The following is a 23,896-nucleotide window of genomic DNA, read 5'->3' as shown; positions in this document are numbered from 1 at the left end:
CCGGAATGCTAAAACTGTTTAAATTATTTTCTTGATCCACGATGAAACTCGCTTATTCTTTCACTTTAAAATTTTACATCAAAAATCTGATATTACTCCAAGTTTATAGCCGTAAAACTTTTTTCATCACGTCACGAATTACGTCGTGTACGAACGCCTTACTTTTGTTGGAGTTCGACTCATTGGCGACCCAATTTAATCAAGTCTTGCACCTCTGAGGTCTGTGGCCCCAAACTTTATCGTGGCTGACGGAATAAGAGTCTCAACGTTCCTCGTTATTTTTTCCAGCCACACAATATTGATAAATAAATGGTCTTACCGGGATTTAAACTCAAGATCACCGGCTTCATAGGCATGGTCACTCCCATCGCCTAGGCTCAGATTGGTCGGCAAATTCAATTAGCTAAACATATGTGATACCTAACTGATATCGTTCAGTGAGTTCAAGGCTGCAAATTAAAATGGAAGTCAACGTTTTTATAATTGTTTTCGAATTTTAATACTCCGAAGTACTGTAGCAACATAAATGAATAAAAAATACACTCGAAAGCGCCTTACCCTTTTTAAGAAGTCTGTTGAAAATAAAGCGCATTCCAGCTCAGGAAGGGCACGCTTTTGTATCAATATTTCCGGTATCCAAATAGAATCCGTAGCCAAGGCTGCAATAACGAAGGCTTATAAAAATAAAGGTCGATCCTAACGTAAATGCCTCTATCCAGTATAATCTACACCTCAGATTTCAAATAATCGCAAAGAGTCTAAGGTGCAAGTTTAAATGGTAATATTGCAGACGAGTGGAGATGTTTTTGAATGCGCCGAGGGGGCGACCCTACAAACGGCTGGCATTCACGGAAACTGCCGTTCCCTGCGATATTTCTTTGGTAATATTCTTGTGGTGAAAACGTACGAGTGGTTATTTCGGACGGGCCCGTAGCCGCTTAATTTTTACACTAGTGTTTGAGTCGCGAATGTAGGGCACACACGAAAACGCCGCCAATAAAAACGTACAAACATGAACGCTGAAAACAATACACTCTTTTTTTTGGGCAGTCGTGTAAAAAGCCGCTTACATAATATTTAAACACAAAGTTACACTCGAACTTGGTATGGACGTTTACGTAACATACTTATATGTATTTAAAATACTTACAGTAATTTTATACATTTAGCGTTATGATTTTTAGCAGACTTGTTTATGATGTTGGCTCAATGAATAATCCAAGTTTGAGACCTCGAGCGCCGAACGCAACTTTGTCAAAAATAGAGAGAAAAACACGATTTATTTTTATTTTTATATAGGCGATTATAACTCTAGAGGACTAGTTTTTGATAGTACCTTCTCAAGACATTTTTAAAGTAGACTAAATTTGCTAAAATAAGAGACTGGAATTGTCTCTGTAGATTTACTTGTTTAGGATACGAATTAAATTTAAAAAAAATGTGAGTGAGTATGCACTTTTGTCTCCGATGCCGCTTGGCACGATTGTTCCTAAGGTCAAACCAAGCTGATTTGGCCCGGTACCCACGGGATCGTACCGTGCCTACCCCCCAAAAAAGGGAGTGGAAAGGGTCGGATCCCCAGGTCCAATTTATTCAATATTCTTCCTGCTCTTAGCAACTACGGCAAGTTATATATCATTTCCATATAATTTATCCATTGCCATTTGGCAGATCATCATCCGCGGGTTCAACCTTGGGTCCGTGGCGCCAAATATGCATAATAATTGAACAGTTCGTTTACAGTATTTAAAAATGTGGAAAAACAACGGACCATATGGGGTGTCAAATGTTCTACTTAAAATTCGCACGAACATAGCCGCCGACCAACAATTAAGTTACGCTTTCAATATATGAAAATTATTTCTAATTTTTTAAATCTGAAGCAATATTTATGGAAGTCAAAGGGATCCCCTGAAATCCCCTCTAAAAGGTCTTGTTTTCTTCTCCTGGCCATAGATACCCGCTCAGTGCCTGCTTGAAATTTTTCCCCGTATATTCCCTAAGTCTCTGTAAATCAGTGTTCGGCACCGATGGCCGAACCCTCGCCAATGCCAGGTTTTACGTCGGAGGTCAGCCGCGGGTTCAACCTCGGCTCCGTGCGGCTAATGCTGGGACAGATAATTGAACAGTTCGGTTACAGTTTCCGTAAATGTGGAAAAACTACAAGCCACATGTGATGTTAAAGGTTTTTCGCTTTCAGTTGAACATTTTTATTACGTTTTTTTCTGCCTCCACAACATTGCTCATGTAAACGGAATGGAAACTTCAGAGACAATTTACAATTTCCATTTAGCATACCTTACTCCTTACTTAAGCGCTGGCTTTTTATATTTATGTATAGCCTACTAAAACTTTTTATTTTTTAGCACAGCATGCTCTAACCTTAAAATATTTTCTTATTTTTGTATATTACTATCATGAAGCAATATAATGCTTGGCAATCGCTCCCGAAAACCCCCATGTAGCAAATTTCATCGAAATCGTTAGACCCGTTACCGCGATCTTCGATATATGGTATACTAGCTGTTGCCCGCGACTTCGTCCGCGTGGACTCTTATCTTGAAAATTTTTTTACATCTTGAGTACCTATAATTTTCATCGATGCAAACTTTATAATACAAACTTTTAATATATTGTTAATGCCCTTTTACCATGTTTGAAGTTCCTAACTGGAAAGGTTGAAAAAAATGTTTGATATTCATACAAACTTTCAACTCCTTTGCACCACGTTAGAGGATGAATTTTCAGTTTTCTTGTATTTTAATTTAATACCTTTTTGCAAAGTTTCAAGTTCCTAGCTTAAAATAAAATTTGCACCCCAAGACGAACTTTCATCCTCTTTTTAACCCCCTCAGGGGTTGAATTTCCAAGAACGTTGCACTCGATTTTTTTTTGTAATCAGGTATTATGCCTTTCTAAGAAGTTTCAAAGCATTTGTAATGGATTCAAACTTTCAACCCCTTTTTAACCCTGTTAAGGGATGATTTTTACATAACGCTGAAATTACTTTTCCTGTCTTTTAATAATATCCCCAAATACAAAGATTCAAGTCCCGCGTTCGAAAAAAATTTTGATATCCAAACAAACTTTCAACCCCTTTTTCACCACCTTAGGGGATGAATTTTCAAAAACGCTGAAATTAGTTTTCTTGTTGTTTAATTTAATACCTTTTTGCAAAGTTTCAAGTTCCTATCTTGAAATAATATTTGCACCTCAAGACGAACTTTCATCCCCTTTTTAACCCCCTTAGGGGTTGAATTTCCAAGAACGTTGCGATTGCTTTTTTTGTAATCGGCTTTTAAGCCTTTCTAAGAATTTTCAAAGCATTTGTAATAGGTTCAAACTTTGAAACCCATTTTAACCCTGTTAGGGGATGAATTTTACAAAACGCTGAAATTACTTTTATTACCAAATACAAAGATTCAAGTCTCGCGCTCGAAAAAATGTTTGATATCCATACAAACTTTCAACCCCTTTTTCACCACCTTAGGGGATGAATTTTCAAAAACGCTGAAATTAGTTTTCTTGTATTTTAATTTAAAACGTTTATACAAAGTTTCAAGTTCCTTGCTTAAAATAAAATTTGCACCCGCAGACGAACTTTCATCCCCTTTTTAACCCCCTTAGGGGTTGAATTTCCAAAAACTTTGCAATCACTTTTTTTGTAATCGGCTATTATGCCTTTCTAAGAAGTTTCAAAGCATTTTTAATAGATTAAAATTTTCAACCCCTTTTTAACCCTGTTAGGGGATGAGTTTTACAAAACGCTGAAATTACTTTTCCTGTCTTCTAGTAATATCCCTAAATACAAAGAGTCAAGTTCACCACTCGAAAATTTTTTTGATATCCATACAAACTTTCAACCCCTTTTTCACCACCTTAGGGGATGAATTTTCAAAAACGCTGAAATTAGTTTTCTTGTATTTTAATAATAAATCTTTTTACGAAGTTTCAAATTCCTAGCTTAAAAAAAAACTTTAACCCCATACAAACTTTCATCCCCTTTTTAACCCCCTTAGAGGTTGAATTTCTCAAAATCGCTTCTTATCTCTTGTACACTGTATAAATGCAATCTGGTGTGCAAATTTCAACTTTCTGGCTTTTGTAGTTTCGGCTCTGCGTTGATGAATCAGTCAGTCAGTCAGTCAGGACACTTGCATTTATATATATAGATAAATCAACAAGAATAGGCCTTTTAAAGGTATTATATTTAATTGAAGTGTTACAAATGTGTTTGTCTGTAGATCCGCGAGTGGGTGTCGTGCGAGACAGAGATGCTGCGCGCGCAGGCCGTGGCCGTGGGCGACGTGGACGACATCCTCAGCCAGCTGGACAAGCAGAAGGTAAGTCTATTCTCCATTCTCCACCATTAAGCTATCATACAATACTGATGGATATAAACTATCCTATGTTCTTCCCCGGGCCTCAAACTTCATGTACCTAAATCGGTGCAGCGGTTTAAGCGTCAAGAGGTGACAGATAGACTGACAAATAGTGTTACTTTCGCTTATAGGGAGCGTGCATAAACTATAAGGGACAGCATAGGAGCCGTCAGAATTTTGGCGCGAGGCTTCTGATGTAGCCCTGATTCTGATTAATTGAATTAAAATTGGCTAAGTAGTTAATTATCATACCTCGCAATCGAGTTAGCAAAACCGTAGCAGTTGCACATTAAGGTTGACGCATATATACGTATTTACTGTCAAATACAAAAACGATGTTTTAAATTAATTATTTAAGATCTGTTTGCGTGTGCTGATTACGCTAAATAAGGTATTTACATCCTTGTGCTATACACACATCATTACGTTATAAGTAGGTAGAATTTATTTTGTATTTCAAATTAAGAGTAAACAAATTGAGATCAAATAAACAAAAATTTAAAGAAGTAATTTAATAATTTACTTTCCTGAAACACAAATTTACTTTAAAATTTAAAAAATAGTGACTATGTTGTCATGAGTCATGATGATGATTCATGACATATGAACGCTAACCTTTACATTCAACTGTCATTTGCTACGGTTTTGCTAGCTCGATTGCGAGGTATGTTAATTATAATTTCGTAACAATTTAGGGCTGAACGTTTCATATTTTATTTTGGTCTTTTCAAAGATACAGTCTTTAGCTTGGAGCTATTTGGCTGTATTTTAGTCTGGGCCTCGGCGTAGGATTAATTCCGAAGGGGAATTTTTAATCTTGGCATGGGGACGTTCACCTTTGCTTTGATTTCAAAAAGGTTCCTTCAGATGTTCAAGTCCTTAGCAAAAACGTTGTATGTGACTGTTGAAATTAGGTACGTATTGAGTATTGAGGTACGACGTTATGACTTATTTCGGTAGATTATCAACCAACAACCTGCTGTTGTGGCGGCCTTATATTAAAACGAAGTCTAAAAATGTTTTGTAAGCTCTAAAAGTATATCTTTATTCCTCACGTAAAATCTATCAAAAACATCAAAATACTGTTATATACCAGCATTGGTTAGACAAACTCATTTATTAGGTTAAATAAATTTTGCTAGCTTTTCTAAAAAAAGTTTGCGAAGTTCTGAAGACAGTTGTTAATAATAAAACTTCAGCAAGACACACATCAAAATAAATAACAAATTATGGCTGTACGTTTCCTAATAGCAAAAAAGGCTTTTTAAGGCACGTTATTTTTTGTAGAACGTAAGAGAATATAAAGTGTTTGCTAAGATATTCATAAAGATGCAATACATTTCATGTCAAACTTAGACAATATTTCACGAACGAAACACACTAACATAGTAAATCCGCAGCGCCCAATGCCCAACTTCGCTGGGATAGATAAAAAATGCCTCCGGAAGTTGCCAGCTGAGCAGGAACATATTCCAAACGTAAGCGCAAGCTCTTGCGTTTTAGTATATGAAGCGTGCACGAACTATAAGGGGCGACACATGTCTATGTTTTCGATCTAGGCCACTAGATGACAAACCCAACAACGCACAAGAGAGCATGAACAGCACCTGCTTAGAGGCGTTAATCGTTGAAGCGTCGGTGAGTAAGGACGCCAGCTCAACGAGGGTGCGGAGTGTTAGGGTCGACAACGTGTATGTCACCTCTGGAGTTTCAGGCGTACATAAGTAGGCAACGAAGACTGCTTACCGCTTTCCCATGGGAGAGGAAAGGAGCGAGGAGTCTCCCCTCACGAAGGTCCTTCCCGCGGCCGGGGGATGAAGTTCCCACACCCCGTCAAAAACAGGGTCACCACTGACTAGGGTAGAAGGTCATTAATCCTCAAGATCATATTACACTGGCGTCCAAAAACTCGTATCACCCGCGCACCCGTGCCAACGCGAATCACACGGTACAGTTGACAAAAGGGCGAGCTGAATGGCCCCCGCCGGGAATCGAATCTGTTACCGCCGGGTGCAGAAGCTAAAGGAACTTCTTTAGTTGAGTTGCGACTGCGACAACTGTTGCTTGCTCGTCTTATTTGCGCTGGGGGCATCTTTGTTTGTTTTGATAACTTTAAAACCGTCACATTTAACGGGTTTCAGGAGGTTTACTACATAATTGCGCGAATAAAGCGATTTTTAATGACACCTGTTACCTGTTGTTTAACATATTATAATATGTCATCAACACATCAGTGAGTGTCATTTTCCGCTCAGATGAATTCACGAGGCAAGCTTCTGTGTCAATTACAATATGTGCATTGAACTATTTAAATACAGTCATTATTACGTTTGTTACTTTGTTAGACACTCGTATGTACCTACCATTTAAACATGGCCTATAAGGGCGTCCGCTAGCTGGCGCGGTTTACGAAAAATTATAGTACATACCTATATACCTACGAGCATGAGCATCGAGCAATTGGCGCGGACGTTGCGACCGACTTTACCTACTACTACACTAGCCGCGTGCATGCAGCTGTGTGCGTGCAGCTGCGTGTGTGCAGCCGCGTGTGTGCAGCGGCATGTGTGCGCCTGCGCCCGCTCCGGGCACTCGCCCGCGCGAAGCGGACGCCCTTAAGGTCTATTCCGGTAAATTCGTGAAATAACTTTAAAAATGCCCACGGCAAAAGTATTTTAATTTTGCTTTGATGGCAAATTCAGGTGCCGTCAATATCCTTAAAAGTATTCTAACTACTTAAAATGAAGCAACCTTCGCTTTTAATCTAAATTTGATTACTTCACCCCAATCCAAACTGAACCTTACGTTAATAGACATAGGATTCAATATCATTTGGATGAGTGGTAATTAAGGGGGGGTGTTCATGAGATTGAATTAAGGCGAGGTGCGCCGCGGGAGCGGTGATATTGTCTAGTAATTTTATTACTGCTTAATGGAAAAATGGTATTTCGGGTGTTTTGGACACTAAGTGGATATAGCTTGATATTACTCTTCACGGTAAATTAGGTAGACAGACTAAGTATATTTAGGTACTTACTTTTATTTGACATTGAGACGTGACGTGACCGATGTCTGATCTATCTTAAGATATCACACCGTACAAAGAGTACAAATTGTTACTCGCTAAATGTATATTATACTTACTTAGCTTTAACTGTTAGTTAATTTCACAAAATACAATATTGTCAGTGGTTACTTTAGTAGCCTACAATACAAAAATAATATTTAGTGAAAATTGAATCTATACAGACTGTCAAAAATATGTTTTAACACAGCAAATACATCTCTCTTTTAAATTAAAAATAATTTTTCATTGAAGTTCCACCGGAGATCTGCCAGCAAACATATTGTGTGCTTAATTACCGCCATACGATGACAGATTGTTCTGACAAATAGATTTGTCGTAAGTAGGTACACATCTGTACGTGTATCTCTGGATATTAGACCGATGGATACTCGATGAAGTACAAACACCTTCGGTTAATAAGTTAGATTCCCCGCGGGCACTTGGGACAGTTGGGACGCACTAATAGATATGAAACACTATAAGGGTTGCCCTTATAGGGTTAACGAGACCCTGCGATTGATTCCAATTATGGAAAACTGGATTCATATTAAAATAGGTACATGAAACTAAAGGTGCAGTGTGACTTAACTACAGTAATTGTACATTTTATTTAAAAAGTTAACGTAGATAAAATGTAATTACTTATAAGAAGACGAAGAACCAGTTAGTGATGAGCGACTTAAAAAACGTTACATTTTCAAATTTTAAAGCTTAATTTTTGTGCAAGGCCTATTGGAGCTCGAAGGATTAAATACTTGGGCTATTTGTACACCATTATTTAACTGATCATCTATGGACCGTATGTCCTTAATATAAGGTTCAAAGTCAGTTAACAGCGGCCGGTGGTACAGTTAAATACGATAGGCACTCAATCGACTCCGATATCAGTTTCGTGTAGATTCAATATTTGTCTGTTTGTTCATCGCAGCAATAAGTCAATATCAATACCCCTTTCATCCCAATATTCCCAATATTTAACTATTACATAGTTTCATAATTCTCTGTATTAACTAAACATTTCAATGTAAAATATACTCTAAGTCTTAGGAATACGGTTTATACGGTGCCTTGCGAAAGTCATTCCGTTCCAATATTTAAAGTTATTATTACTGTAAAGATCATATTTAAATGAACTTGCTAATTTAAACAGGACTCATAGTCGTGTAGATAAGGCTTATATTGCAAGCTCTTCGTGGAACGTGATAGGTGTTTGCGGGAGTAAGTCGCCCAGCTGATCCGGTAGTATTATGTATGTATTATGGACTTTGGGGGTTATGTTTGCTGATATATGTCTGTACTATCTGTTTATTTACTATTTACTTGTAAATCTTATAATCAGAAAATACTACGTAAGTATGGTTCGTTAGGGCAGGCCGTGCCGAAAGAATATGAAAATAATCGATAAACAATAAAGAGTCCCAAATAGTGATATCATAAACAATTCCTAAAGAAGAATTAAAGAACTTAATTGGCTACTTTCCTACTAGTCAAATCAACTCCTTTTTTTAAAACTGTCAAAAGGATTTGCTAATATGGAATCTATATGAAAACGTTTATAGTGTCCTGACGTCACGGTGAATCACCTACTTTTTGTATTACAATCCTATTTATTAAATAGAAATTCTGGTTAAAAATAACTGCTATCTGTTTTTCTAATAATTATTTAGTGTTTTATTTCGTGCACAGTGCAAAATTATTTATTTTTAAGTAGAGGAAAGTACCGAATTGCATAAGAAAATTTTCTTATGCAATTACAACTGATATAAATGTTTGAACGTTCAGCGAAGGAACAGCAGCGAATATAAAACATCCTCTTAACTTCCTAATCCTGCCACGTGGTTCGGCCATTGATAAAATACATTTCCTAAATATAAAATGTTGCGTCGAGTTCGCGAACTACGTAGATCGGACTGGACGGAGGGAGCCGGAGTTTTTAGCTCCATTGTCACTTTTCTCGGTTCATGAAAATGTTGGTAGATGGCGCTGAAATAAAATTGTGAAGTAGTTATTTTTGAGGTAAACATGGACTAGGTTCAATTTCTATACCAAACTATTTCTCTTTCTATACCAAAGTTCATCCAAATCGGTTCAGCAACAGACGGACAGATAAATAAGAAATCAGAAATATTTATTGTGTAAACTGTAGGTACAAGAACTAAAACTAAGTACATTTTTGATGAGTATCAACAGTTTTACCCTTTTCGGGCATGCAATTTATTTTATCTTAAACTAGGTTTTTATATTTTATCTTAAACTAAGTTTTTATATTTTATCTTAAACTAAGTTTTTACATTTTATCTTAAGCTAAGTTTTTATATTTTATCTTAAACTAAATTTTACTACTCATTTAGGTTAATCGAGTTATAAAATTATTTTAAGTTATAGAAGACTTTGTCTATTAAAAAGTTTTTTAGGCTTCTTTTAAAAGTATTTCCTTCTACACACACACACACAGAGTTACTTTCAGATTTGTTATCCTAGTGGAGATTTGTGTACCCACATAAAGCTGTCAGTGCCATTTTTCTTTTCTCTATATATTTTTTAATAGAATGGAAAATATTTATTTGCTTGAATACGTAATAATCAGATCTTATAATAAAATAGTTCGACGCAGTGTTCAGTGTTTTAAATGTATGTCATTTTATTCATCATTCGTACCACTCGCCTCCTAAAATACGTCACACCTGTCTAGGACCTAGACAGCCGATGGCATGTTACAACCTTGACAAGAACTTTTATAGCCTCGGTGGCGTTACACCGCATGCGCGGAAGATAAGGATGGGCGTAAGTCGATAAAATTGATAAATGATAACTTCCTGTAAATTATCGTCGCACCTCGACTTGCTGTTTCAATAACATAAAATGAAAAATCTATTCTTGTTTTGAAACCTACTCAATCAAGTTTATCGATCCGTCAGTAGGTAAGTATACAAAACGTAACACTAGTAACACTACCTTTAACATGACCATAACCCGTAAACATTACATTACCTTGACACGTTCTTGTTCTCTAAATAATGCGGTCGCGTCAAGATTATTTTGAACACATTGCCCGCTTAGCGACTTCTGCTGCTGACTGTACAATTGACTTAAACAAGTTCTTAATGGCTTATTATCACTAGAGAAAATGGAGCATATAAATGGATATAGTCTATGGGCGTATCTGAATTGTCGGCGTAAAACGTGCAGTTTTTCCGGTGAAAGTTTTCCATGTAAACTTGTAGAATGTATTTGGGCAATTTGGGGTATACCTGTTCTTGGAAGTTTTCATAAAACTTTAGGCGTTACAATGATTACGTATCTCTTACTTTACCTGCTTGTCACGCTTTTATTTCTATTAAATATGAACTTATTATTGTATTTTACCAATGTCTTAAATCAAGACTTAAGGCAATTCGCCTGTAACTGGCCACCTGTTAGTAACTGGCCACCCTAAACTAAAAATGATTTCTAATCACCTACAAACATAATTCATTTTAGTATAAGGTGCCTGGTTATTGAAGATTGGCCAGTTATTGAAACCTTTTACTAAAATGAATTCTGTTTACAGGTGAATATGTACATAGAATTCATTTTTAGTTTAGGGTGGCGAGTTATTGGCCGGTGGCCAGTTACTGGCGAATTATTCTACCGTGTAATTATACCCATTGCTATTAATGCCCCAAACCTCAATACCTTAGTAGCTCTCGATATCGATATCAACGACTATATCGACACGACCACTTCCCTAATCACGCTGTCAGCAGGGCGCATGCGCCGCGGCCGGCCGGCAGGGGTCGGTTGCTAGGCAACGGGCCCGGCCGGCACGCCGCTCGGTGGCACGTGGTGTTGGAATGGCATGGTCACTGGTCAGTCGCGCCACGCCACCCGTGGCAGTCGGACATGGGGATATTGATGCATGTAGCTTGACTACATCGTCTTTTCTTATTGGAATGTTTTGAGCGAAGAGCGAGCGAGAAGAGAGAGCACAGGCATAACATAAATGTTGTTTTTCATCCACACCTTTGTCGCCCGTCATCTCATCATTCACTTCCTTTTTATACTGTCTCTCACAAAGTTCAATCACTCACGCAGTTTCCATGTACCTTTTCCTTAGTTTGCCCTTTCTAATATAGCCCACCACATCAATTTCTATTACCTTTTCATTACATATGACTGTCCCTTGCGTTGTAACTATGTTTGAAAAATCGACTTTATTGCGATTAGTCTGATCGTCCTTCCGTTGGCTCGTTGGGTGGACGACATTCGGAAGATTGCGGGTCACCTCTGGATGAGATTGGCTCAGGACCGGGATGAGTGGCGTACTCGAAGAGAGGCCTATGCTCAGCAGGGGGAGATAAAAGGCTGATATAATGAGTCTGATCGCATCAGATGATATTGCTTTTGACTGCCTAATATGTTTGCATCGACTACTTTCAAGGAAACGTAAAAGATAGAATCCAATAAGATTACATGGGGATCTAATGACACATTCGTTCAATATAGAGTATGGTAGAGGACCAAGCTAACTCTGAATGGCATTTGCAATGACAAAGTGTGGCAAATTTCCATGAAAATGTAACGTTTGTAGTTACACTCCCTCACTTTGTTCTGTGCAAGCCGGTGCAAAGTGAGCTGCGCGGACTATACCTGGGAGTGTGTTCCAATTAGCTCTTCAAATGATAAAAGGTATTCGAAATTATTGTATTGGAATTTTATTTCCATCTGATATTCTTCAGTACCCCTTAATATCTCTATTGCCGGGTTGTCAACAACTCGATACCCTAGAATTCACATCTTTGGATACCCATTAGATTTTAAAATTGTAATAGCCTTGTTGAAGTCGTAAGTACTCATTTCTCTAATAACTATTTTCTGCAGAACTATTTTCCCATTCGTAATACCTTTTCCGTTTCCAAGACTGAGAAGTTTGCCTCTTGGTCGCAGACTTAAGGAGCTTTGCTTCCACCATTAATGGGCCGTTGTGTTGTACTTCTTGATAACTACGCTCGGGCTCAGTACAAGCAATGTAGTGAAATCTCTACAATTATTGAACGTTTAGTACTGAAATACATTAAGTAGTCCGTGAGTTTAACGTATTACCCATACCAATGTTTAGGGTATAGTCGCACCAATAAAAGTCTGCGGTGGGTTTGATAGCCCACGCAGTGTAAGTGTTATTTATACGCCATAATTTCATAGAAGTTTGACGTTTAAAATGACACTTGCACTGCGTGGGCTATCAAAATCGCTGCAGACTTTTTACGGTCTGACTAAAACAATCTATTTGTGGCTGTGCAGGCTCACAGGTCACAATTTGGTTGAAAGAATATCATTTTGACACTGACAGATCAGTATCGTATCGGAATCAGATCGCACAACTAAAAGTCGAATTGGCCCGTGAAACACGCGACTGTATCGATACAGTAATTATGGATGAATTGCTATAACAATGCTGTGTCGTGATAGTATCGAAGCAGAGTCGTGTTTACCCGTGTGAGGGTATATGAACAGCGCCAGCATCGCGACTGTATCGCAGTCTTTTTGCGACTGCAACGCTACTGAATCCCTGCAAAAAGTCGCCGTGTGCAATCTCCATAGCAACCTTCATTTCTATATGACTATACGATAGTTATACTTACCTGTTCCTACAGGTGCCTACCGATACTTGTAACATCGAGTCAGCTCAACGGGCGAGTGGCATTTCTTACTTCAGATGTATTTTCCGAAGCGGCAGCAAAGCCTTGTAAAGCTTACTCGTGGCCTCTGTAGTGGTTTTAATGTTCGAGAAAAATCTAGATTACGACTGAGTACCTATTACTTCTTATTTATATCTAACAGTTCAAGTAGGTAGTGTATAATACGCCTATGGGTCTCGTCTGCAGTAGTATAGTTAAAAATATACTTTTTTCTTTTATATAATAAACCCACACATTTGCGTTGGCGTAAGAAGACATTTCCTAATTAGAAATTATTAAAAACTCAAAGTAGGCACAATCTCCCTTTTGAAGTAAAAATTATCAGCTAATTTTGGTAGATCAGACTTTATAATTGAAAAACTAACGCTTAAAATATGTAAGCAAAATTTCCTAAGCTTAAGTAACAATTTATCTATTGTATTTCGCGTCTCCGTCAAATCAATTTCAAACCAATCTACTTATATCAAAACTTTTGAAAAAAAATTCAATAATTGTAAAGCGGCTACGCTACTTGTATCGTAATGAGAAATGTTTCGTTTGTCCGAAAGTCAGGCGTCCGGTCCGCAATGTCGCCGATACACCCAGAACTCGTAATGAAAACGTTCCCGGAACTTGTTGGAATTCAGTTCCGGTATTGCCTGGGCTCGGCCAACTGAAAACTGTCTCTTTTTTTGACGGATCGTTCCTTAACAGCTTTGCTAATTGAATATTATTTCAAATAAATTGCTTTTACAATTTTTTTCATATAACTCCCATTCCTCATTCCTAATTCCTTTGCGAATTAATTCCTCAAAACGCTTTATTTGGGATCTAATTTGACTGGCCTACTGCCGCGATAGTTAGCAGAGGACGCTGGTTCGATTCCAGACTGGGGCACTGGAGGCCTTGGTGACTTTTTCTTACTATATGGCATTTATTTCAGTCCGAATAGGTACGTTTATAAGTCCCTTTACTCTTACCTACCTACACAGATAAAAACTATGCACATAACTAAGCCATTATAATTAAAACTAAACTTGATAAGTTTACCAAACATTATAGAAAATAACTCCAAATTTGTGGGAAGAAAAAAACACAAAATGCGCCTGAAAATTAATCTTTGTACGAACGGAAAACTGGGCAATTTTCCTCTCCAGTCCCTGTATTCTCGAGAAGCAATATTTCCTCCCGCTGACGGCGGGCTTCTTATCTCTAAAGACATAAATAGTGGCTTCCGGTAATCTTTCACTGGAGTCAAGACCCTGTTGCTGAACTATTTTTCTAAACATGTCGGTTGCAAATAAGCGCGCGGTCCTGGAATAGTAATAAGTGGTTATCGTTGACTATGAACGCCTACAAATCTGAGGGATTACACCAGTATGTTTAAATATGTAATTTTCTGCTCTAAAACTCTTTCATATCTAGGAATTTGTTAATCTGTATAAATATCTCAACATGAGTAGGTAAATATAATTTTTCTAAATGAAAACGTCCACATTTCCAGTCACATTCACTCACGCACGCAAACGTTTTACTAACAATAAATTTTCATGAAAATAAGCATGTCAACAATCTTAACCAATAGGTAAAGAGCCAATTTTTCAGTCCCCAATCTAGACACGCGGCAGCGTGTCAAGCCAAGTTCAAGCAAAGGAACTGGCTAGCCAGCGCCGAGTGTAATATTAAGTACACGAACCACTTGGTGCCACTTTTGACCCTTCTATAACTCAAAACCTCTTTAACGTAAACACATAAAACTACGTGTGTTTAATTATATCCATAAGAACATCTAGAAGCCCAAATTTCGTGAAGTTATCTCAAACGGTTATAAAGATATGAAGGTCAAAAAGTCGTAAATTTTAGCACTGACTGACTGACATATAGTACCTAAACCTAACCTACTTCCAGATGACCTAGAAGGATGAAATGTGGAATCTAGCTCGGTTATTGTGTGTAAGCGTAGGAAAAAATATAAAAATAAAAAAAGTTAAAAAATAGGGGGGTCCCCATACAAAAAAAAAATTGTAGCGTTGGAACCGTTACAAGCAGATATTTGAAACTATCCCAATATATGTTTTATTATATTTGCTATATAACAGAAATATAAAAATAAATTTAAGTCAAAAAATAAGTGGTGTCCCCATACAAAAAACCTGTAACACGCGCTGAATAAGGGTCTCCCCTGATCAATCGACGCGCATTCGGCAAAAGCCGATAGGAAAAAGCTTTATGTCTGCGCAATAAGAGCGAAAAAGCCGTCGACGCGTCGGCTGGCGCCGGCCGATGCGAGCCGAGCCGAACGACAACATTTTCGCTCTTATTGCGCAGACATAAAGCTTTTTCCTATCGTCTTTTGCCGAATGCGCGCCGGTATATCTGGGGAGACCCTAACCGGCCAATACGCAAGAAAAAACATTAAATCTCAATACCTGCCTAGTTTTCTTCACAAAAAGTAATGATATCCCACCAAAAACATAAATGTAAAAAAGAAGAGCCAAGTTCAATACAAAAATTATGCTTGGCTGTGGGCTTCGCCGCAAAAAGAATGGAGATGTAAATGAGTGCCAAGTTCTATGCAAAATCCAAATATGTATTTGTAGGAACAAAATAACGTTAAGATACTTATAACAATTGCTGTTATTTAATCATAATCATAATCATTTTATTGGTAATAAATAAATCACATGTCAATCATATACAATTGTAGTAAATAACTAAATTTACTAGTTTAAGACTAGGAATTAACTCTTATTGCTAATGAATAATTCTTTATGGTCATAGAACGCCTGCTCTATAAGCCATTTCTTAAGTTTAGTTTTAAATGTTGCTAAACTATGTGTAGCGATAATTTCACCCGGGAGGTGGTTATAGATCTTGCGACCCATGACGTGTGTGAGTTTAAAAAATGTGAGATCTTAAAGTTATAAGTATCATAACGTTATTTTGTTCCTATAAATACATATTTGGATTTTGCATAGAACTTGGCACTCATTTACATCTCCATTCTTTTTGCGGCGAAGCCCACAGCCAAGCATAATTTTTGTATTGAACTTGGCTCTCCTTTTTTACATGTATGTTTTTGGTGGGATTAAACAGACGGATAGGATTTATTCAATTGATAATACTTACACACGATTCTCATAACTTAACTAACTCACAACTTAATTATTATAACTCGATGGAATAGTTATCGGACGACTTAAATGGTCACTGGAGAATCGGCCTAGGTGTGCCTAAGATGAAATACAGAAATGGCCGAAGAAAAAAACGTGTCATATCAAACGTTTACAGACTCAATCCGCCTCGATACCTGTATAAATTCCACATGAACAGCCAATCAAAAAGCGTAAAATTACGAAAAACCCGAGAATTGTTAAGACAAAACATCCCGGTCCACATAAAAATTGCAAGAGTTACCTGCCCAGGGATCACCATTATACACAGACCTTTTACCTTTCAGCCAACAGCTTTACAAGTCCTTATAATGGTCATAGTAAAGGGAGGGATGGAAGGTCTTCTAAAGATGGTTTTTGTTGTATGTGTTCCGGGAGATCAATAAAAGGAACTGAAGATTCACAACGCCTATCGAAAATGTGTCAGACCAGTATAAGTATTCTATGGTTATCTGCCGTTATTATAGAGTTGGAGGTCATGTTCTATAAGACGGGAACACAGTCGAGTAGAGTTTTTAGAGTTCGGTCGGCGGCCGCAGGTTCGGTATTTGGAAAGCAGGTGCGTACAATTAGACGGATTTTGCACAGTTTGCGGTGTCTCCTGATATTAATTTGTTAAAGTATTAGTGACGATGGGAACTGTAATTGGAAATTTTGACGTGCCTTGTCTTTCTTTTTGAGACTAAATTTGAAACCTGGGATTCCTGAGAAGGAATGAATTCAGTGTAAATATCACAATCGTTTCGTCATACTTAGAAAGCGATAAAAATGAGAGCCTATTTTATTCGAAATCGTAAGCCAACCTACTATACTCGAAAAGTTCTCAACTATGATCTAAAATTATTTAGTATCTTCAGCACCATTATACATAACATTTCGCTTTAATAAATGACCTATTTATTTGTGATCATTACTCATTTTCACGAAGAGATGAAAGCATTTCTCGTTACCAGTCGTTTCGGTCCTATTTATTTATATTATCGAACCTATAACCTATTCCGTGAGTTTTCTTATTTATTGCTTTATTATTATTCATACATCCGAGATATTACTTATTACGCCGTGGATTAATCTTAGGTAAGGTAATTGACATCGTAACCTACCGTCGGAAGCGGAACAACACACACGTCTCGCGCGCGGTCTTGTACAAGTAGTATTCAATGTATGTTCACCAGAGGTCAGACAGGGTGAGCTGATTTACTGAATCTGATTTACCTTATACATAATTTGACATGCCTTAAAGTGCGAAGGAAAACATAGTGAAAGTCGTAACCTCATTTAATTTGATCAACATGGTACCAAAACTCCTAGGTACTAAATAATTATAATCGCGAACCGCCGAACCTATTAAGATGGAATTTGATATGGAATTGTAAATACTTTGAGGACTCAGAATAAAGGAAAGTTAACCTGTCAAACATTATCATCATAATCCTACTCCTAGGCAAAAGACTTCACGCGGGCATAAGATACGAGTTGTTTGTATAAAAACTATATAATTGTTGTTAACAGTTTTCCTATATCTTCTGCGGATGTATAAAAGTAAAAAGCTGTCACCTGCCGGGCCGGCCTCTGAATAGGTAATGTCCTGAATATTGTATGTGTGTTTGTTTGGACCCCAAAACTAACGGAGTTGCGAACTTCCATGACCTCATTAGTAATGCTAATAACTTAATGTGCCTAACTAAACCATTGGAACTGTTTGATGTGGAAACATATTTGGTACAAGGTATTTACATAATTATATACCTACTAGAAACTTATAGTAAATAGGTACAGAGGCGTATTCTGATTGTAATAACATGTTATGAATTAGATCTGAATTTGTTATGGATATGTCGTCTTCACGCTTAAAGCGCTGGGCCAATTTAGATATATTTATTCAATTTTACATAATTATGTAAAATTGAATAAATATATAATTTAGATAATAAGCGTGCTATGAAAACAGTTTGAGTTTGGGAAAAAAACAGGAAAATTTTAATAACGAATCAACCCTTTAAATTATGAAGTTATACTACTACTAAGACTTAGTAAGCTAGTTTTGTAATAAATACTCGAAGCTATAGGCTCGCCGAACGCCAAACCGTCATCATCTCTAGCATGTCGTGATCATGCCTCGAAGAGAGGCGAAACACGTGGCGAGTTTTGTATTTTTGGTGGTAGTTTGTTATATTTATTTGCGTTTTAATCTCGCGCTAGGAGGGAGGATGTTAACATCAATTGCATAACACTGATTGACTGACATGTTACCATTTCGCGGATTAGCAAAATAATATTTTTGTTTTAGTCATTACAAGCCTGCTATTAGACAAGTACAGGCCTATTCGGATTTCGAGATAATCACAAGATCTAGAGACGATTTAGAGATCAACTAGATCTACATTAGATATCGACTAGATGTGACTTGGATATCTAAGTCATAACTTATCGAAATCGTTCAAGAGGACCTCCAGAATCGCGGAAACGTCAAATTTGACATATCTATCTTTCAAATATCTTTAAATTATCCATATCTTAACTTGTTGAAGTCTAGTAGAAATCTAATTCATTTTCCGAATCGAGCCGGTAGAAACTAGCATTGTAGGGACCTGTACTGCCGCCCTAAGCTAAAAGGCAGTTTTTCGACATTTTGCCAAAATTGACTTTTTGTGATATTCGTAATGTAGAGATCGAGACGCATCGACCACTTTGGCCCGTTTTCCGATAAGTGGCTTAGTTTTCGAGAAAAATATCGTAAAAAGACCGTATTTGCACTAATTTTCGTTCGTTCCTAGTCTAAAAAGCGACTATTTGACAAAGCCAGGCTAAAACAACGTATATGCAGCTATACGTTTTTTTACGCTCAGGTTTGCGTAAAATCGTATCCACCATATCTAGCCTAAAATAACGTATAAGCCAAAAACTAGGCTAAAAAATACGTAAAAGACGCTATACGCACTTTAAGATTAGGATCTTTAGCAAAATTTTAAATCTGATACTAGTCTAAAAAATCGTATAATATTTTTTTTTGTTTAAATGTCGCATACGCCATTTTAGCCTAGTATCACTTAACTTTTTTACGTCACCATAATAGTCTTTAGAAACGTATAACTATTATACGTTCTTCTTATTTTGTATGGACGTCGTATTAAACGCAAACAAAGTTTTAAAATGGTTGAAAGTGCGTCTAACTAGTCTATAACGCAGTATATGCTCCAACCTTCGTCATGCTCCCCGCGCGCCGAAAGACACCTTTACGCCAAGTAAAAGCCGTCAGCCGCAAGCGCAGGCTTGTGGCTGCCGGAATGAGAGCGGAGGTGGCTTTTTGCGCGTGAAATATTGACCGAACGCCAAGGTTAAAAAATACTTAATTATTGCATTACCATCATATGTTATCAATAATATGTAGTTTTTACAATTAGTACCTTCGAGTATTATCATTTTTATCAAGGTATATAATTTAAAAATGCCTCGCAAATACTTCCGCTCGACAGCAAATACGTCTTTCTAGCGTAGTTTGTGATGGTAAAATTGTTCATACGTACTTTTCTACAGCAAACGTTGTTTAAGTTTTATTTATTCATTGGACGGTTTGACTGCTTTTATTTAAATAAAATCAAATTGATATTACAGCTAATCGTATCGGGTTTAATTCCTTATAAGCCAAGTAGGTATTTGACATTATGAAGAGTTTAAATCTTATTGAAAAATGTTTTAAAGGGAAATTTAATGAGAATTCTTACGGGCAGTATAACATTTTCCGCCTAAGTATTTAGATAACCAGGACAAAGGACCATGGCCATCTTTGTATGGAACCTGGTTCCATCCGAAAACCAACTGAGAATTAAAGATAATATTATATACACATATATATATATATATCTTATATATATATATATATATATATAATATTTTGCTTAAATGAAATACTTAAGTAGGTTTTATCTAGTTCATATCGCACCAATAGATTTCGATAAGAAATATCGTAAATTAATTACTGCAAATTATATTACGTTTTATTTATCATAGTATTTATATATTACAGTACTATCTATTACGTTTTATAAAAAAAACAATATGTATCTTAAAATAGGTCGATATGTTTGTGTATTAGATAATAGTTGTATGTTAAGGTGGTTCGCCTAGGTTACTCAAAACTTAACTCTCGCTAGATGGCACCACTTTTGCAAAATTTCAGATTTTATTTTTTTGTGAAATGGTCTTGGTATTTGTATACTTAAAAGTATGTTTCGCGCACTCTTTTAGTAAATATTGAACTATTAAAATAAACATTGAATACTTCATTGTGCAAAAACCATCTTTTTAATTCGACGGAGTGTTGCTGTCACGCTTTTTCCTACTATTACTCACACTTGCAAACAGTGTTTCCGTGATCCTTGTAGTAGACAATTTCACACAACGTAAGTATGTTGCAATAGCGTAACGGTATGTTCGTGGAAATACGTGCAAGAGGATTGGGGTTCAAGACTGGTGCGAGTAGGTAATTTCTTTTTGTTTCTCCTTTGTGTTATCTTACCTTTAAACGAGCAATTATTAGATATATAATTATTTATTTATATATTTGGATGGTATCAGAAACGGCTCTAACGATTTCGATGAAATTTGCTATAAGGGGTTTGATCTCTTAGCTAGGTCTATGAGAAACACCGCATTTTTGAGTTTTTATGTTTTGTAAGCTTTGGTCGGTCTCCCAGATATTCAATCTCCGCTTGGCAACTAATCCCAGAATTGGCATGCGCACTAGTTTTTACGAAAGCGACTGCCCTGACCTTCCAACCCAGAGAGTAAACTTATTTGGATTAGTCCGGTTTCCTCACATTGTTTTCTTTCACCGAAAAATAGGTATCGGTGTATAAATAGGTAGGTAGCAAATGCTATTTCGTACAAAAATTCGAAAAATCATTGGTACGAGCCGGGGTTAGAACCCGCGACCTCCGAATTGCTTTCCATTAGGCCAGCAGCGCTTCCCCCACATACTCAGTGTTATCAGGTTTTTTAAAAATCAAAAACGATTACTTATGAAAGCAGAAGAATATAAATGATCGTATTAGATTTATAATTGTTACATATTTGCCGTAACTTATTTTTAAAATGTGTTTTTCAATTAAAAGACTCGTCAAGATTGTTTACCTTATTTCTAATGCTAAAAAAAACAAACTATAGTAATAATTAATTGTTTTTCATTCATAGACAAAATCCATTATTTTTAACCACAGGAAATTTTATACACTTCTTTTTAGGGTTCCGTACCCAAAGGGTAAAACGGGACCCTATTACTAAGACTTCGCTGTCCGTCCGTCCGTCCGTCCGTCTGTCACCAGGCTGTATCTCACGAACCGTAATAGCTAGACAGTTGAAATTTTCACAGATGATGTATTTCTGTTGCCGCTATAACAACAAATACTAAAAACAGAATAAAATAAAGATTTGAATGGGGCTCCCATACAACAAACGTGATTTTTGACCAAAGTTAAGCAACGTCGGGAGTGGTCAGTACTTGGATGGGTGACCGTTTTTTTTGCTTTTTTTGTTTTTTTTTTTGCATTATGGCACGGAACCCTTCGTGCGCGAGTCCGACTCGCACTTGCCCGGTTTTTATTGCAGTGAGGATGTCCTGATTGTAAAAATCAGAGAGAATAAGTAGAATATAATTTCTAATTATCTTTGTAAAAATAAAAGAATACGTGTAGCCCATACTTCATAATCGATTTATGATAATAAGAAAAATTAAATAAAAATAAAAAAACAATACGAAATTTAGGTGTAACAAAAATACAAAAAGTTATGTTCCAGCATACAATGACTGGGGATCGAACCGGGAATCTTCCGTTTGCAAGCAAAAAAGCGACTGTTTGCATAACACGCCATGATAGTTCTTAGCCAAGCTGACGAACTTCTCGCTTAGGTCAATTAACTACCTGTCAAATATCAGTGTCAACAAAATTGCACTAAACATGACGGCACTCCAAATTCGAGCCGTGGTCAGCCCGGCAACGTCGGAAATGGTATGGCAACGTCGCAAATGTATCTGTACACGACATTTGTGACACACACATACGTAAAATTTATGAAAAGTTAACTATGATTTTTGCATGATTTCTGTATGAAACATTGTTTTCCTGTTAATTTCGCGCAAACGAATATTCGAAAGAAGATAAATGCGGAAATATTTGTGTACTAATAGTGTGTAGTTACTTAATGAGCTTTGATTGAATTTTGTATGAAAAGCGAACCACCTTAAACTAGTCAAAGCTATGAGTTTGTAATCTAATAGAAAAATAATTTTATTGTGAATCTAATTTTTAATTACAACCGCTAAAAGGCGTTTTAGGATTAAATAAATGACAGAGTATGTGCAGGAATTAATACACTCGTATTAATTTTATTGCTAATGTAGACTACATAATTTGCTAACGTATTACCGTGCGATGAAATTCCATGCCTATTGATAACAAACTAAAATAAATATTAGAGATGCCACGAATTCGGTAAAACATTATGTATTTTTTGAGTTACGTGTATGCAAAAACTGGTCACCTACAAAGATAAATGTTTGCTAAGATTTAAGTCAGCAGCAAGCTGGGTTCTCCATACAACTGTAGTTACACTCTCATTTTAAAACGATTAGCTAGATTGCTCTAAAACTTTGTACTCAGTAAAGGATAAGGTATATTACAGGCATAGATGTAATTAATGCGTAGCTTCAGATACCATGGAAAAAAATACAGCGAAAATAAGTTTTTCATACAAAACTTATTTTTCCTCTATTTCATTAGTTTTGTTGGAATATAAACTAATTAGGTACTGGCATAGATATACCTCATGTCATTGTATGTGCAATTTAGTACAATCCAACACGTTGTTTTAAAATGAGTACGAATTTCCGTTTTTATGGGAAGTAAAAATTCGGCTGAGCTTACTGCGGACTCTGTTAAGTTTCGTTGCTCATGCTCATTAGAAGTATATGTAATGTCATTAGTAGAGTCGAGTAAATCTAGTCTATTATACAAATAAAATCAGAAAGGCCGTACACTAAAAATTTGTTACATAGGTATTATGGGGCTATTCCCACTAGTTAGGTATCTACCGCCAAGTTGTTACCAGTGGTAACTACTGGGAATTTATATCCCATTTTTCTTCCCAGTAGCTACCACCAACTCAATTTTGTGGTAACTACTAGGAACTTCTTTTTCCAGTAGTTACCACTGGTAAAAGGTGGGATTTTTTCCTAGTAGTTACCACCAACATTTTTTTACAGTACAGTTTAAATGTTTGTTTATTATATGAACACAAAACACTAACTACCAGGCTATTATTAAAAAAACAAGATCCAGCGATTACTTTTTGGATTATAATCTTAATTACCATACAAAATTAACACATAGATCGGGTTTTTCCCACTAATTACCATCAAGTTGTTACCAGTGGTAACTAATGAGATTTGTTTCCCAGTAGTTACCACTGATAAAAGGTTGGATTTTATTCCTAGTAGTTACCATCAACATTTTGTTACAGTTCAATAGTAATAAAAACAGTATAAGTAGAATACTATAAATATAGAGTCTTTATTGAACCCTAACAAGATTGTAGTGGTAACTACTCCCATTAGTTACC

At 36.6% G+C, this 23,896-nt stretch overlaps 1 protein-coding gene across 1 annotated transcript in view; it reads left to right on the top strand.

The window, feature by feature from the left end:
* Positions 1-23,896, top strand: part of LOC134668449 (dystrophin-like) — a 301,938-nt gene that overhangs the window by 143,765 nt on the left and 134,277 nt on the right. The window contains exon 40 of the mRNA XM_063525939.1: positions 4,245-4,343. Coding sequence (XP_063382009.1) covers positions 4,245-4,343 — 99 coding nt within the window. The remainder of the gene's footprint in view (positions 1-4,244; positions 4,344-23,896) is intronic.

This window comes from Cydia fagiglandana, chromosome 1 (genome assembly GCF_963556715.1).
Source record: "Cydia fagiglandana chromosome 1, ilCydFagi1.1, whole genome shotgun sequence".
Classification (NCBI taxonomy): Eukaryota; Metazoa; Arthropoda; class Insecta; order Lepidoptera; family Tortricidae; genus Cydia; species Cydia fagiglandana.
The sequence above is the reverse complement of the archived record's forward strand: the minus strand, read 5'-3'. Positions and strand labels throughout refer to the sequence as shown.